Genomic DNA, 15,421 nt, shown 5'->3' with positions numbered 1-15,421 from the left:
TTAAGAGAAACCCTTTCTCAGTGCTCACCAAAGGATGACATTTCCAACATGGTAAGTAGTCTAGGTCGCTTTCTGTGAAGACGTCTCAGATGAGGTGAAGTACAAGTACTGTGTGAAGATTTATTCTAAGTTAATAGGATCTGGCACTTTGTTTTACAATAGGCGAGGGCTCCTTAGCTCGGGCAGGAATAAGCATCAACTTCAGAATCCTTTAAAAATTACTTTATTCACTTTAATACATAGGGCGGTTTTATAATTGTAGTATGTATACATTCAAATTTTACAATCCACACAGGATTTATACATATTTTCATAAGTATTCCTAAACACACACACAAATTTACAATGTGTTTATATGCTGTCACATAAACAGAAAATAACAAGTTCAAGAGTTAAAGTCTCTGTCATTTCAATCATAAAGCAGACGTCTAGTTCATTCAGAACAAATAAAAAATCCCAATGCAGTCTACTCTAAACCTGTGTGCAAGGTTCTGGATGAAGGTACATTTAACTCAATTGTGTATGTGTGGTTCATACAGTCCAAGTTTGTGTCCAAAATGGCACCCTAATTCTCTATATAGTGCACTACTTTTAGACCAGGGTGGTTGAAAGTAGTCCACTATATATTTAATAGGGTGCCATTTGGGACACAATACAACTGTCTCTGCAAGGCATTTATAAAACAAACATGAAAAAGTAAAAGAATTCTCCATGCAATAAAAAAAAAAAAAGGATAAGAAATAATAATATTTTGATTAGACATACTGTAAAGGCATCCGTGTCACTCCTGACAAATATACCGCAGGTCATAGGTACGGTCACCCAAAACTACATTTCCCAACACATTCTTCCTGGCTCTCAAGAACAACAGGCAAGGTCTAAGGACATGGAACATGGAGACAGAGCATTGCAAAACTCATTTTTTTTACAGGTCTTACACCTTCTTTGATTTCAATGCTAACACCCATATGACTCAATGTGTTCTTTAATATAGAAAACTTGAGTCTTTTTTCCATATAGGGATGCATTATGAAAAGCTGAAGCAAGACTGACACTAGCGCTGATATTAATATTTAACTGTCCGAGTGGCAGATAACCAGGCTGGTCACAGCCCATTAGAACAACCAACAAAACATGCAGCGTTGGTTCGTTTAGTTTCTTTTTCATAACACACACACACACAATGGATAGCCAACCCTCCTGTGCCAATCTGTTTGATTTATAAACCCTTCAAGAAAATGCTGAAAGTTTCGAGTCCAAGTCAGGAAAAGTTGTAAAACTTTGTTCCAGAAACATGGTGACTGTATAATTTTTAGAACAAAAGAGGCAGCTTGTGGAAGAGAGACAGAGAGAGAGAGAGAGAGAGAATACATGACGGCTTGGCCTGATAAGAAAATCAACTGCAGCGCTGTTAGGAGGGCGAGCACTGGGGGACAAGGCTGCATGATCACACAGGGTAGATGCACAGGCTGGAGAATCACCCCTGCAGCCAACACACACTAGCTGTCAACACACACTAGCTTGCCTTGCTAGGAGGAACAAAGTGTTAAAGCAGAGAAAATAGAGGGGGGGTTCTACAACAAAAAAGTGTTGAGAGGGGGAGGACAAACAAAACTCGTTACAACCGTAATTGAGAACAGGTGATAGAAAATAATTTTCTGAATTAAAATAATACCCCCATCTGCTTTCCATGGTATTGTGCCCCCCCTCACTATTCCACCAAGTCATTCACTAATATCATTTTCAGAAAGACCAACAGGGTAGAGTACCTTCAAACAGAATTATAGCCATGATAACAGGAAGTGTGCAAACAGCAACGCCCCTATGAATGATCACAGCCAGTGAGCGGAGGGTGCTGGTCAGGAGCAGCCCTGTCTCACTCCACACCTAAGGGGCTGATGTGGGAAATAGTCTGAAAACTATAGCCTTCATAGTCCTCATCGCAGGACATCAGCCATCAGTGTGAGTGTTTGGTTGGGTGTGTCTTTCAAGTGAGTGTGTGTGGGGTGCGTTTCGTATGTGTGTGTGTATGAGTGTCTATGCTTTGTATGTGCGCGCGTTGCGTGTGAATGTAGTGTGGGTCTATACCAGGGAGCAGTAACCCCCACAGCCACCCCCTGCAGCCTGGTCCTGCCGGCCCAGCTGGACCCCTCGGCCCTGCGTCTCGCTCTCCCACAGTCCAGGGGTCTGGATGATCTTCTCAACCAGCTCCTCAAACGCACACTGGACCCCATCACGCGTCTTAGCACTGGCCTCTGGCCCAGAGAAAGGTTTGGGGGGGGAGAGTAGGAGAGAAAGAGAGGGGGAGAGAAAGAAGGGATACAGACATAACAACTGTCAGTGACTGGCTGCTCCTGCTTGTCATCGAGCTTCTGACCTCCACAGCTGCATTTCTCTGAAACTAGACAGGGTCATTCTCCTGAACATTGTGTGCCTCCGCTGCCGCCCGGACCGAACAACGTTGTTTACCTGGGACTATGTTTATCACAGCCTCTTGTGCGTTATTGCTTAGCTAGAATGTGCTCTCCGAGTGCTACAATTTGAACAAGTTGCTCAAAATAGCCGTATCTATTGATTGGTAGAAGTTATTTCTGTTCTGATTGCTGATTGGAATAACAAAGACACGGACAAAGATTTCATACACTAAGTTTGTCTTACGAAGTCGGCAGATAGCCTAGCGGTTAAAAGCGTTGTGCCAGTAAACCGAAAGGTCGCTGGTTCGAATCCCTGACTAGGTGAGAAATTTGTTGATGTGCCCTTGAGCAAGGCACTTAGCCTAATTGCTCCTGTAAGTTGCTCTGGATAAGAGTGTCTGCTAAATGACGTAAATGTAAAAACGAAAGTGGTAAAATTGTTGTTTCTTAAATTGGAGAGAAAATAAAAGTAGTTGACGCGGTTCCTAAAACAGCGGTGTCTCTGGAATGGCAGAATAAACTTCTGCTCCGAGTCAATTATGTATGAGTGTTGGTCCCACTGCCCTTTAACACAGTGTATATTTACCACGTGGTTATCATTAAAATTATCTAAAATATGTTATACTAAATACAGGCAAAAACATGGTAACTATACACAAAAAAAATTAGGTCATTAAATTGCTTATTTCAAGCAAGAATCAGACAACTTTGTCCACATAGGTGGGGGGTTAGACATAAAGTGAAAGATGTTAGAGGATATTAAAAAGATAAGGCTAAGAATAGAAGCAGGCAAACATTCCAGTCCAGGTATGACAGGTATTTAAAAAGCTGTTTCCCCTGCATAATGGTGGGCCATAACTCATGCCCCGGGTCGCATCCGAGAGGGGAATCCTCCCAGCTCCCGACTTACCTATAAACAGCATGGAATGTTTTCTTGCAAACTTCAGGCCTTCGTTCCTGTCTAGTTCATGGTTTTCCTAAAACAAAGAAGAGTAATCTTTTATGAGGTCTGTCCAGTATACCTGTCAGCTACTGTGAATGGGCTGGGTACACGGGAAACATACACTACATGACCAAAAGTATGTGGACACCTGCGCGTCGAACATCTCATTCCAAAATCACGGGGATTAATATGGAGTTGGTCCCCCCTTTAAGCTATAACAGCCTCCACTCTTCTGGGAAGGCTTTCCACTAGATGTTGGAACATTGCTGCAGAGACTTGCTTCCATTCAGCCACAAGAGCATTAGGGAGGTCGGGCACTGATGTTGGGCAATTAGGCCTGGCTCGCAGTCGGCTTTCCAATCCATCCCAAAGGTGTTCGATGGGGTTGAGGTCAGGGCTCTGTGCAGGCCAGTCAAGTTCTTCCACATTGATCTCGACAAACCATTTCTGTATGGACCATGCTTGTGCACAGAAGCATTGTCATGCTGAAACAGAAAAGGGCCTTTCCCAAACTGTTGCCACAAAGTTGGAAGCACAGAATCGTCTAGTGTTATTGTATGCTGTAGCGTTAAGATTTCCCTTCACTAGAACCAAGGGGCCTGAACCATGAAAAACAGCCCCAGACTATTACTCCTCCAAACCTTAGAGTTGGCACTATGCATTAAGGCAGGTAGTGTTCTTCTGGCATCCGCCAAACCCAGATTCGTCCGTCGGACTGCCAGATGGTGAAGCGAGATTCATCACTCCAGAGAACGCGTTTCCACTGCTCCAGAGTCCAATGACGCTGAGCTTTACATCACTCCAGCCAACGCTTGGCATTGTGCATGGTGATCTTAGGCTTGTGTGCGGCTGCTCGGCCATGGAAACCCATTTCATGAAGCTCCTGTTGAACAGTTCTTGTGCCGAAATTGATTCCAGAGGCAGTTTAGAACTCGGTAGTGGGTGTTGCAACCAAAGAAAGATGATTTTTACGTGCTGTGTGCTCCTAGACGTTTCTGCTACACAATAACAGCATTTGCAGTTGCCCGGGGCAGCTCTAACAGGGCAGAAATGTTACAAATTGACTTGTTGGAAAGGTGGCATCCTACGACAGTGCCACGTTGAAAGTCACTAAGCTCTTCAGTAAGGCCATTCTACTGCCAATGTTTGTCTATGGAGATTGCATGGCTGTGTGCAATTTTCTTTTTTTTACACCTGTCAGCAATGGGTGTATCTGAAATACACTGCTCAAAAAAATAAAGGGAACACTTAAACAACACAATGTAACTCCAAGTCAATCACACTTCTGTGAAATCAAACTGTCCACTTAGGAAGCAACACTGATTGACAATAAATTTCACATGCTGTTGTGCAAATGGAATAGACAAAAGGTGGAAATTATAGGCAATTAGCAAGACACCCCCAAAAAAGGAGTGATTCTGCAGGTGGTGACCACAGACCACTTCTCAGTTCCTATGCTTCCTGGCTGATGTTTTGGTCACTTTTGAATGCTGGCGGTGCTCTCACTCTAGTGGTAGCATGAGACGGAGTCTACAACCCACACAAGTGGCTCAGGTAGTGCAGTTCATCCAGGATGGCACATCAATGCGAGCTGTGGCAAAAAGGTTTGCTGTGTCTGTCAGCGTAGTGTCCAGAGCATGGAGGCGCTACCAGGAGACAGGCCAGTACATCAGGAGAGGTGGAGGAGGCCGTAGGAGGGCAACAACCCAGCAGCAGGACCACTACCTCCGCCTTTGTGCAAGGAGGTGCACTGCCAGCACCCTGCAAAATGACCTCCAGCAGGCCACAAATGTGCATGTGTCTGCTCAAACGGTCAGAAACAGACTCCATGAGGGTGGTATGAGGGCCCGACGTCCACAGGTGGGGGTTGTGCTTACAGCCCAACACCGTGCAGGACGTTTGGCATTTGCCAGAGAACACCAAGATTGGCAAATTCGCCACTAGCGCCCTGTGCTCTTCACAGATGAAAGCAGGTTCACACTGAGCACATGAGCACATGTGACAGACGTGACAGAGTTTGGAGACGCCGTGGAGAATGTTCTGCTGCCTGCAACATTCTCCAGCATGACCGGTTTGGCGATGGGTCAGTCATGGTGTGGGGTGGCATTTCTTTGTGGGGCCGCACAGCCCTCCATGTGCTCGCCAGAGGTAGCCTGACTGCCATTAGGTACCGAGATGAGATCCTCAGACCCCTTGTGAGACCATATGCTGACACATGCACATTTGTGGCCTGCTGGAGGTCATTTTGCAGGGCTCTGGCAGTGCACCTCCTTGCACAAAGGCGGAGGTAGCGGTCCTGCTGCTGGGTTGTTGCCCTCCTACGGCCTCCTCCACGTCTCCTGATGTACTGGCCCGTCTCCTGGTAGCGCCTCCATGCTCTGGACACTACGCTGACAGACACAGCAAACCTTTTTGCCACAGCTCGCATTGATGTGCCATCCTGGATGAACTGCACTACCTGAGCCACTTGTGTGGGTTGTAGACTCCGTCTCATGCTACCACTAGAGTGAGAGCACCGCCAGCATTCAAAAGTGACCAAAACATCAGCCAGGAAGCATAGGAACTGAGAAGTGGTCTGTGGTCACCACCTGCAGAATCACTCCTTTTTTGGGGGTGTCTTGCTAATTGCCTATAATTTCCACCTTTTGTCTATTCCATTTGCACAACAGCATGTGAAATTTATTGTCAATCAGTGTTGCTTCCTAAGTGGACAGTTTGATATCACAGAAGTGTGATTGACTTGGAGTTACATTGTGTTGTTTAAGTGTTCCCTTTATTTTTTTGAGCAGTGTACCCGAATCCACTAATTTGAAGGGGTGTCCACATACTTTTGTACATACAGTGTAGGAGAGTCCAGTCAGTACCACAGTCAGTACCACAAGACCAGTAATGTACATGACGTCTACTAATGTTATATTATCCTACAGGGTTAAGAAACAACAAACAAAGGACCTACTATGGCGGAAGATGACAGAGGCAGCAGGATACATTTCAATGTAATTACAATGTTTGTTTTTAAAAAACACAGACTCAGGGAACTAAACCCAGAGATAACATTTGGTTGAACATGCGAGTGTTTTCAAAACACTTCTGTGGGCCACATGGGCTCGGGATGTGTTCAAATGTGTGTCCCCAGGTTGGGGAGGCAATATTATTCACATTACATTCCAGCTCAATCTGTAAACTAGGAACATACTACACCTAGTACTGAAGAATGTTTCAAATATACACCAGCGCAGTGGTTCCCCTAGGATATTTTTCAGCAGTGGTGGCAAGGGTAGCAGGAGGGGGTAGGGGATCCACAGGTAGGCATGGTTGTTTTTTTACAAAGACTACATTGTGCAGTCAGAGGCATTACTACGAGTTTTGTAAAAAAGAAATGTATATACAATATAATACATTTTGAATAAAATAATACAGGGGAAATACTGGGGTATGATCTAAACCTAGAAAATCAAGAAAAAGGGGATATTGGTTTGGGGTAGGTCAATACAATGAACAGGAAATTCCCTGTATATAGAATGTGTTGATTCTATGAGGGGGAAAAGCCTTGCTACCTATAAAGTATCAACAAACATTTACCACTGATTATAGCACAATTCTAGCCTAAATGACACACTGTACACAAACAAACGGACTCACCTTATCAATTTTGTTCCCGACCAGCATCTTGACAAGGTCATTCCTTGTGCAGTACGTCTCCAGCTCATTGAGCCAGTTGTCCAGCTTGGTGAAAGTATCCCGTCGCGTTACATCATACACTGAGGAAGAGACAAGAGGTGAGGTGCTCGGTCAAAAACATTGTATCTCTGTCAGCAGATGACTGCAGGACATACTGTAACTGAGGGCGGGACCTTTGACCTTTCAAACCGTGTTTCAACCCCCCCCCCCGACGCATCACAAGAATGTGTTAGTGTTATATCATAAAGTAGTCCTGAGCTGTGTATCAACACAAAATGTAGCGTTGCAACACTGGTTCTGCTACTACTAGGAATGTGTGTGAAATGTGCCATCTCTATATGACAAAAGCCACAATTCACCCAAAATCGGACACTTGGCCACCGGACTAGAACTGATGAGGAAATAAAACACTTTTGTCTAGAAAGCCAGTTCTACTGCATCCATGGTGTTAGCCACACTATCATAGCCTCCTGGTATACTGTAGGCTTTGGAGGATGTCTGCTCTAGCGTTAAGAGCAATAATGTCAGTTCCAGAGAGTAAGAAAGAGGACAGGATGAAAAGCCATCAGTCTTTATGGTGGCTGTCCGGACCTGCAGTGGCTGTATGTGTCTAAAGGGGTAGCGGTCTGAATGATGAAGTTGTTTGCTCACCCAGGATGACTCCCTGCGCGCCGCGGTAATAACTAGGTGTCAGGGTCCGGAAACGCTCCTGGCCAGCCGTGTCCTGCAAAACACAACCATTAATAAAGCCCTGGGCACATCAAAACATAACAGCTCTGGACACATAACACAGCCATAACCCTCTCAGCCATCAGGCTCTGGACACATGGGGAGGAAAATATGGTGGTGTGACTAAGACAGAACCATAAAAAGTGATGGAGGACAAGGACTAAAGCATAAAGAGAGATTTGACAGCCATTTGTCAATGGTGCTCAGAATGATGTACATCAGCACCATCTTGTGGAGGTTAAGTGAATCATTTGTTATGTGGAAGTTAAGCAATTAGATATTTTTTTACTAGCCATCCCTAGGAGTTGTCGACAACAATAACGCAGGCCTAAACCTCATACTAACTCCTTTCCAGCATTTTCCAGTCAGTTTTGAAAGGGACAGTGTGTGTGTGTGTGTGTGTAGAGGACTACTTACCCATATTGCCAACTTTGCCTTGTTCCCATCCACTGAGATGGTCTTCACTTTGAAATCAACGCCTGCGTAAGAAACAGAGAGAAACACACATTCAGGGTGCGTTCGTAAATTCACTCGGGCAATCCTCAGATTTCAGAGCACTCTCGCCTGAGTGTGCTAGAGTGCAGAGTTTTACAAATGCTCAACACCCGTTGAATATGGCCGGTGTTGGTAAATGTTGGCAAAAAGCGTAATTCATTTGTTGCCAGCAGCACAGTTACAGTCACCAAAGCTCTGGTTAACATGAAAACAGCATAACCAGCTCTGCTAGGGAGAGTAAAATGGTCAGAGTGAGGTGTTCTCATTTGTGTCTGGAAGTAGCTAGCAAGCTAGCCAACGTTAGCCAGTTAGCTTGGGTGCTTGACTGCCGTTGTAAGGTCAGAACACTCGGATCAACCCTACTCCTAGGTCAGAGCGTCTAGTGTGCGCTCTGAAAGCATTTACAAAACGGACAATCCGACAACGGTCTGAATGTACGAAATACCCTGAGTGCTCATTGGCACTCCAGAGTGAATTTAAGAACGCACCCCCAATCAAAGACGATGTCTTCATCATAAATGTGTGCCTGGTGATTTGAGTCATCACACAGGTCATATACGCCAAGAATATGAATCAAGAAGACAAATGAACTTGACTCATTTAACTTAGGCCTACATGTACCACTCAATGCATGTCTGAACTAAAACGGATCCTTTCACTAGTCAGAGAGGGGCGGAGCTTTGTGCACTTAAATTATGATGTGAGTCCTGATTTAAAACTATGTGGGGAATATGTGGTTGAATATGTAAAGATAAAAATATAGCAAATTTCCAACAACAACAAAAAAACTCCACCTGTGACGTCGCTCAGAAGTGCCATGATTCATATCCCCTCTTCTTCGGTCGAAAATACATAAAAATAAAAGCGTCGTGCTCGAGTAAATCTCTATGGCTTCTTTCAGCGCACATAGCATGAAGGGTTTGGCTGGACGTATTGTCCATAGTTTTAGCACACACTGAAAGATTTATCAGGAAAAACGGATGCTTAAGATGGGGTTGTTTTTATGTCTGGACCAGGCCCCAGACAAGAGCCAAAACAGAGAGGAGTGAAGAGGGACTCGTCTCCTCACCCTGCCCTCCTCCTACACCCAAAAGAGTGTCAAGCATGTCCTCTCGCTCTTTGTTTATCCCTACTGACCGTGGTATTTAGCACCCACTACAGTGTAGACATCAGTACAGTCATTGCCATGATGCAGCATCTGGTTCATACATCACCAAGCCAACAATAACTGACAATCACTGCGGTGTAGTCAAGGTAGGGCTGTTGTGCTGCAGACTCAACTCTTTACGGGCGACCTGAAACGTCCCCGAGTACTTCTGATAGAAACTGGAATAAGCAACTCACTTAAACATAGTTTGTTTATTAATAAAAAGGTACGTGATGGAGCTTTTTTTCGACCCTGCAACCCACTAAATGATGTGCGTTTGATTTAAGATAATGCCCGAGAAGCCTGTGTTTGGAGGATACATTGGCATGGGTGATAGGCCCGAAACGAAGTCGAGGGCCGGCAAACCGTGCCAATGTATCCCCCAACACCGGTTTCGAGGGCATTATCACTTGTATACAACGGGTTACCAACATATTTAAATAATGATTGACATTTTCATTAAAAACTTTATTTTGATGAATTTATGGATACCATTTCATCCTTCCACAAGATCTAGTCCAGACACAAATCTAGGGTTGCTACCCAAGATGGCTGGTCGTTCGTTCTATCGGTTTGGTTGCTAGAGACGCGACCCAGTCCTTCAGTCTTTTTGTTCTGTATCTATGGACGCGACCCCAAATGTTCCAATGCCATACTGGCTGGTAACGTTCTTATCCCATGCTTGTTAGCTAGCCAACTACGGCCAACTTACAGTCACGTCAAAAAGTGTGATATCGCCTGGCTTAGAAAATGTGCTTCCTTGTCAGGACACTGTTGTTCAGGGGAGCTAGCCAATAACACAGCTAACATAATCACTTCAAACTGAAGCTGGAAAGACCGCAAACTAGCTGCACTTCGTTTCACCTTTTTTCCCCCAATTTACATTTCTTTGTATAGATATATATCGATAAAAATGATGCCAGCTGATTAATGATTTCGACTGGCTGAGAAACGCTGCCTTCCTGTGTCTGTCTTGTACCGACACGCCCATTAATGGGACAGCTGAAGATCGAAACAATGTTGCAAATGTCAGAGGCAGACAGCCAGGTTTATACAAATCTCCACTGTTGAAAACTAAAGGTTAGTCTAAAAGAAATGTGAGATAATGTCTAGATGCATTTCATAGTGGAGATCAAGTTTATAAAGTGCCTGGCGGGGGCTGATGAGACAGTGGATTGCGCAGTCAGATGGAACAGAGTAAATAGTCCATTTTATATAATAGATTTAGCCGTATATGGTAATTTGTGGAATATACACCGACTGGAAAGCGGTTTTAACCAATCCGCATTAGAGCCACCCGCTGTATAACACTTGATAACTCACACAGACAGCACACTAAGTACAACAACCACATGCACCAAAACAGTAGTAGTGTCAAAGTATTTTAACTGATCACAGACAACCTGTGTCTTCAAATCTGAGGCTCTGTATTTATTCATGAGAACCGGTACACCTGAACCGAAGTTTCTTATCACCGTATTTAAGACAGAAAGTAGTTGGATGATAGGGAGGTAGTTTTATTTGGATGGCTCTGTTTAAATGTCAAAGGGGTGCTACAAACCACATGTTCCGATACAGATTTGTAACACGCTGGCACAGAATTACAGCAAGACTCAAATAAGAGACCACGGTATGCTTATGCTAATATGACAGATAGACAAGTGTAGATTGTACTTTTACTTTATACAAAGGAAGAAAGGAGCAAGCAGGAATTGAGGGATACCAGTGGTTCTCAGACCACAAATCACAAGGGACTTGTGTCAATGTGGGGAGTATAGCTAAACTTCTATGGGGACATCTGTTTGGCAAAGATATTGAGTTGGCCAAGTAAAATAGGAGTAAGGCATGCCTACCAGAAAAATGATTTTATTACGTTGAACTTTCTCTCTGGGAATCCACAGGCACGTATGGTTGTTTTAACAAAGACTACATTGTGCAGTCAGCTATAAGAACTTCTTATTGTAGAAAAAAAAACAGCACTATTCCGTTTGTGTCTCCCATTCTAAGTAATCAATAGCGCTATGAATGTTGAGCCTGTCTTTCACTAAGACTCCTGGATGTTAACTGTCTCAAGGCTACCTGAAAGAAATAATAGGGGTGTCCTTGAAGAGTCTAATGTTTAATACAGTTTGGAATTCTGATATCATTCGCAGATCCTGGAAGAAAAGGAATTCTCCATTTCCCAAACCATGTATTTCACCACCAGTTGAATTAGCTCACTCAATGTAGACCGGGCTGTATCTCAAATTCATTCCGTTAAATTTAGAAAGTAGATTATTGAAATAGTTGGGATATTATCTATACTTTTCATTCAGAATACCAGTCAGTGAGTTACTGTTATTGTTACCTGGTCTGTTCATACTGTTGATACCCATATGAGCCCAGTACAGGGCAGACCAGGTCAAGCTACCCTGCGCTTAGCTCAGATAAGAGGGGTCCTGTCCAGTACTGTCTGTGTGCGCTCACGGTTTGTCTTGAGTGACCTCATAGAAAATAGGCTAAGAGCTATTAGCTAGATTGTTATCTGGTTAACAAACACAGCATAAAAACATGACCATTTAATTATTGGGCATGTTTTAACAAGACAACAAGGGCTCCTAGTCCTAGCCAATCCAGGATTAATCAGGGGAACTGTCACTAAAACAAGAACTAATGATACTGACTATTATGTGTGTGGGTTATAGAGGGCTAGTGAACCTGCCTTCAGAAGGTCTTACCTATTGTTGCTGCTAGTTCGGGATCAAATGTGTCATCTGTGAATCTCAAGAGAAGACTGCAAAAGAGAAAAAGGACAAGTACTTTATAATTTGTATCATTTCCATTTTAGCCTTGCACAATTACAACTGTGTCGTTTTTACAGTACTGTATAACACATTTGAAATGGAGGGCAACTTCCACAAAGGCAAATAGCCATGAGCACATAGGCCTACATATTAAATACACTAACAACCAGATGACATCATCGGTTGGTGTTCAGAGGGTCAGGGTTCAGTTGAGTCACTAATCAAGTGCTAAGAACGGAATCACAGGGCTAATGATGTAGCTAGCTAATCCTTATTTCCAGTCAACCCCAGCACAGATAATAGCCCGATACTCTAATTTTCTTACTCAACCATACATCCATTTTCTTCATCCACATGGAAATGATTTATCAGATTGAATGTCAGAAGAACGACTGATCATAGTTATGTCAGTATCCTGATACCTCAGTAGCAATGTTGTTACTTAGCCTACATAATAGCACAATCGCAGTGCAACAGACCAATTTGCCCGGTAAAATAAAACCCCTATTCTCTGCCAGAGAGATTTCTAATGATTTGAAGACCTAGGAAGAGAGGGGGAATATTTGAGAATGAGATCATGCATTTATTTAATCAATAAATGACAAAAAAAATATATACATAATGTCAGTAATGAAGATTGAGTAATCGTATGCCATTACATTTTAACAATACTTAAAAATTCAAGGTTGAGGCAGTAACCCAAAATGGGCAGATGAAACACTAGCCTTGGCCCACATTATTCATACCAATAGCTAACGTTAGTGATGAGTTGGAGGTGTTGCAACAACAAGGATGACTGCATAGAGTTATTTTCACACAGCTAACGTCTTTATATGCCTTTAGTCACTTCAGTATAAGTGTGTTTTGTAATAATAAATCAGAACAATCATTTTGCTGATAGTATACAAATATTTAAGCTACTGTTTTATTTGGAAAAGTGTCTGATTCAGTCAATTCAGGTGTTAGATGACTTTGATCAAAACTGAACATTTGACACATCCAATATGACAGCAGGGTTTAGCTAGGCCTTTGAGTCTGATATATCTTAGACCAATGCCTTAGCTATAGCTAAAGAGTTTGGCCAACTCAGCTGAGAGAGTTAGAATCTTAAATGGGTGCCATGTTGGCACCATAAGTTCCAAGAAGAAATTCCAGGCCGTCCTTGTAAATAAGAATTTGTTCTTAAATTGAGTCGCCTGGATAAAAAAAAAAAAGACTTAGAAAAAAAAAAATCTTAAAAAAATCTTAGAAAATAACCATTTGTCCCTTGATGCAGATGCATTTTGGGAGTGTCTCTGGCCAGTCAGGTGGAAGGAACATCCAGTTATTAAATAAAAAAATGTAACCTTTATTTAACTAGGCAAGCAAGTTAAGAACAAATTCTTATTTACAATGACGGCCTACCCCGGACGACGCTGGGCCAATTGTGCGCCGCCCTATGGGACTCCCAATCACATCCGGATGTGATACAGCCTGGATTTGAACCGTGGACTGTAGTGGACTCTTGCACACAGCCTGCATTCGAACCAGTACCCTTGCACTGAGATGCAGTGCCTTAGACCGCTGCGACACCCAGGAGTTGCAGTGAGTCTGTCGGTCTTTCTTCAATTAAAAACATTTCTTTGATTATTTTGAGAAACTGAAGGCTGTCTGGTCTGAACCAAAGGCCTTAAATGCTGGGCCGAGCAGTGCAGGTGCACTAGTCCTCATGCTTTAGTAATATAACATAGCCCTACTACATACCAGCATTCTTTCTAGCAGTCTAGAGACGAAAGCCAGAGATATACACAGCTTGGTAACATTCCATGACAATACCATCCTACTTTGCATTATTTCTAGAATTTCTTCTTGGAACTTGTTGCCATCATGGCACCCTTTAATATACTAACTCTCTCAGCTGAGTTGGCCAAACTCTTTAGCTATTGCTAAGGCATTGGCCTTGACATAGGCCTTTTAGACTCACTGGGTCTCACTCAGGGCATAGGTCTACATAAACCTTGCTGTCATATTGGAGGCGTCAAATGTCCAGTCCAGTCTTGATTAGATTAATCTAACATAACTAAACCCGTGAATTGAATTACACTTAAATTGATCACTTCACTGACACTTTTCCTATAAAAATATGTATTTAACACGAGAACAAATTCCTATTTACAATGACGGCCTAGGAACAGTGGGTTAACTGCCTTGTTCTGGGGAAGAACGACAGATTTTTACATTGTCAGCTCGGAGATTCGATCTAGCAACCTTTCGGTTACTGCCCCAACGCTCTAACCACTAGGCTACCTGCTATTAAAGCATTAAGCTGGTTATTTGTATACTACAATCAAAATTATTGTTTTTGATTTAATCTTACAAAACTCACTCCTACTGAAGTGACTAATAAAAGGATTATTAAGACGTTAGCTGTGTGAAAATAACTCGTTGCAGCCAGCCTTGTTGTTGCAATACCTCCAACTCATCACATCGATTACGTCACCCGTTCCACATAGTAAGCTAGCTAACGTTAGCTAGCTGATGTGGCATAGCAAACGATTGTGTTACATTAGCCAGTTTACTATGATCTAACAACATATGTTGTTGTTTGCTTTGTTAACACTCAAGCTATCTGGTTAACAGACACAGCACGAAAACATGGTCATTTTTTAACGAGAGAACAGGGCTCCTCGCTAATCGTTCCAGCTACTGTTAGCTACCAGCTTTCTTACCTGGACTTCCCAACGCCACTTTCTCCAATTATTAATATTTTCAGTGTTGTTAAAACGTCGTCTTCCATCTTCCTATGCGATCTATAGACTATACTTGTACTTCAACTGAGAGTTGTAAAAATACACCCTAGGAGAGTTGTCAGCTAGCTAATGAGACTTATTCTTTAAATTTGTATTGGCGGATCGCAACCACCTCAAAGACCCATGGACCGCCACCTACTGTACTGGAGTGAGGCAGGTCACGGCCTCCCTATATAGAGCGCCATAGTATGAGTCATAATACCCATACAACCTAACGGTCAAACAGGGAAATGGTTCCAATCGTTTTTCCACCATTGATTTTTTACATAGGGTATTTTAGAAACACTTAAAATGAGGGCTGTGTTTCATGTAGGCTTAACCTGGTGTGACGTTTTGATAACTGTAAATCTCTCTCAGACAACATGCCCTTTATCAATATATTTGCCTGTATTCACCCCCCCCCCAAAAAATGAAATGCCAATTACCTACTTATGTGGCTA

At 43.0% G+C, this 15,421-nt stretch overlaps 1 protein-coding gene across 1 annotated transcript; it reads right to left on the bottom strand.

Annotated features, from left to right (window-relative positions):
- Window positions 1–207: 207 nt before the first annotated feature.
- LOC139583735 (ras-related protein Rab-18) lies at window positions 208–15,125 on the bottom strand. The gene is made up of 7 exons (XM_071415148.1): window positions 14,901–15,125; window positions 12,127–12,182; window positions 8,185–8,246; window positions 7,690–7,762; window positions 7,000–7,118; window positions 3,325–3,391; window positions 208–2,255 (listed from the first exon to the last, which is right to left on the bottom strand). Exons 1-7 carry the CDS (start codon window positions 14,966–14,968, stop codon window positions 2,083–2,085), a joined length of 618 nt encoding a protein of 205 aa, XP_071271249.1. The 5' UTR covers window positions 14,969–15,125; the 3' UTR covers window positions 208–2,082.
- Between the last annotated feature and the right edge of the window lie 296 nt (window positions 15,126–15,421).

This window comes from Salvelinus alpinus, chromosome 8, assembly GCF_045679555.1.
Source record: "Salvelinus alpinus chromosome 8, SLU_Salpinus.1, whole genome shotgun sequence".
NCBI classification, from domain to species: domain Eukaryota; kingdom Metazoa; phylum Chordata; class Actinopteri; order Salmoniformes; family Salmonidae; genus Salvelinus; species Salvelinus alpinus.
The sequence above is the reverse complement of the archived record's forward strand: the minus strand, read 5'-3'. Positions and strand labels throughout refer to the sequence as shown.

Bases quoted from the DNA above. Each gene is read 5' to 3' on its own strand.
- LOC139583735 (XM_071415148.1), bottom strand. From the start codon at position 14,968: ATGGAAGACGACGTTTTAACAACACTGAAAATATTAATAATTGGAGAA. The intron at 7,763-8,184 runs GTAAGTAGTCCT...TGTGTTTTGCAG, and splicing joins AGGCAAAGTTGGCAATATGG to GACACGGCTGGCCAGGAGCG. The intron at 7,119-7,689 runs GTGAGCAAACAA...TCTCTTCCTCAG, and splicing joins CGCGCAGGGAGTCATCCTGG to TGTATGATGTAACGCGACGG.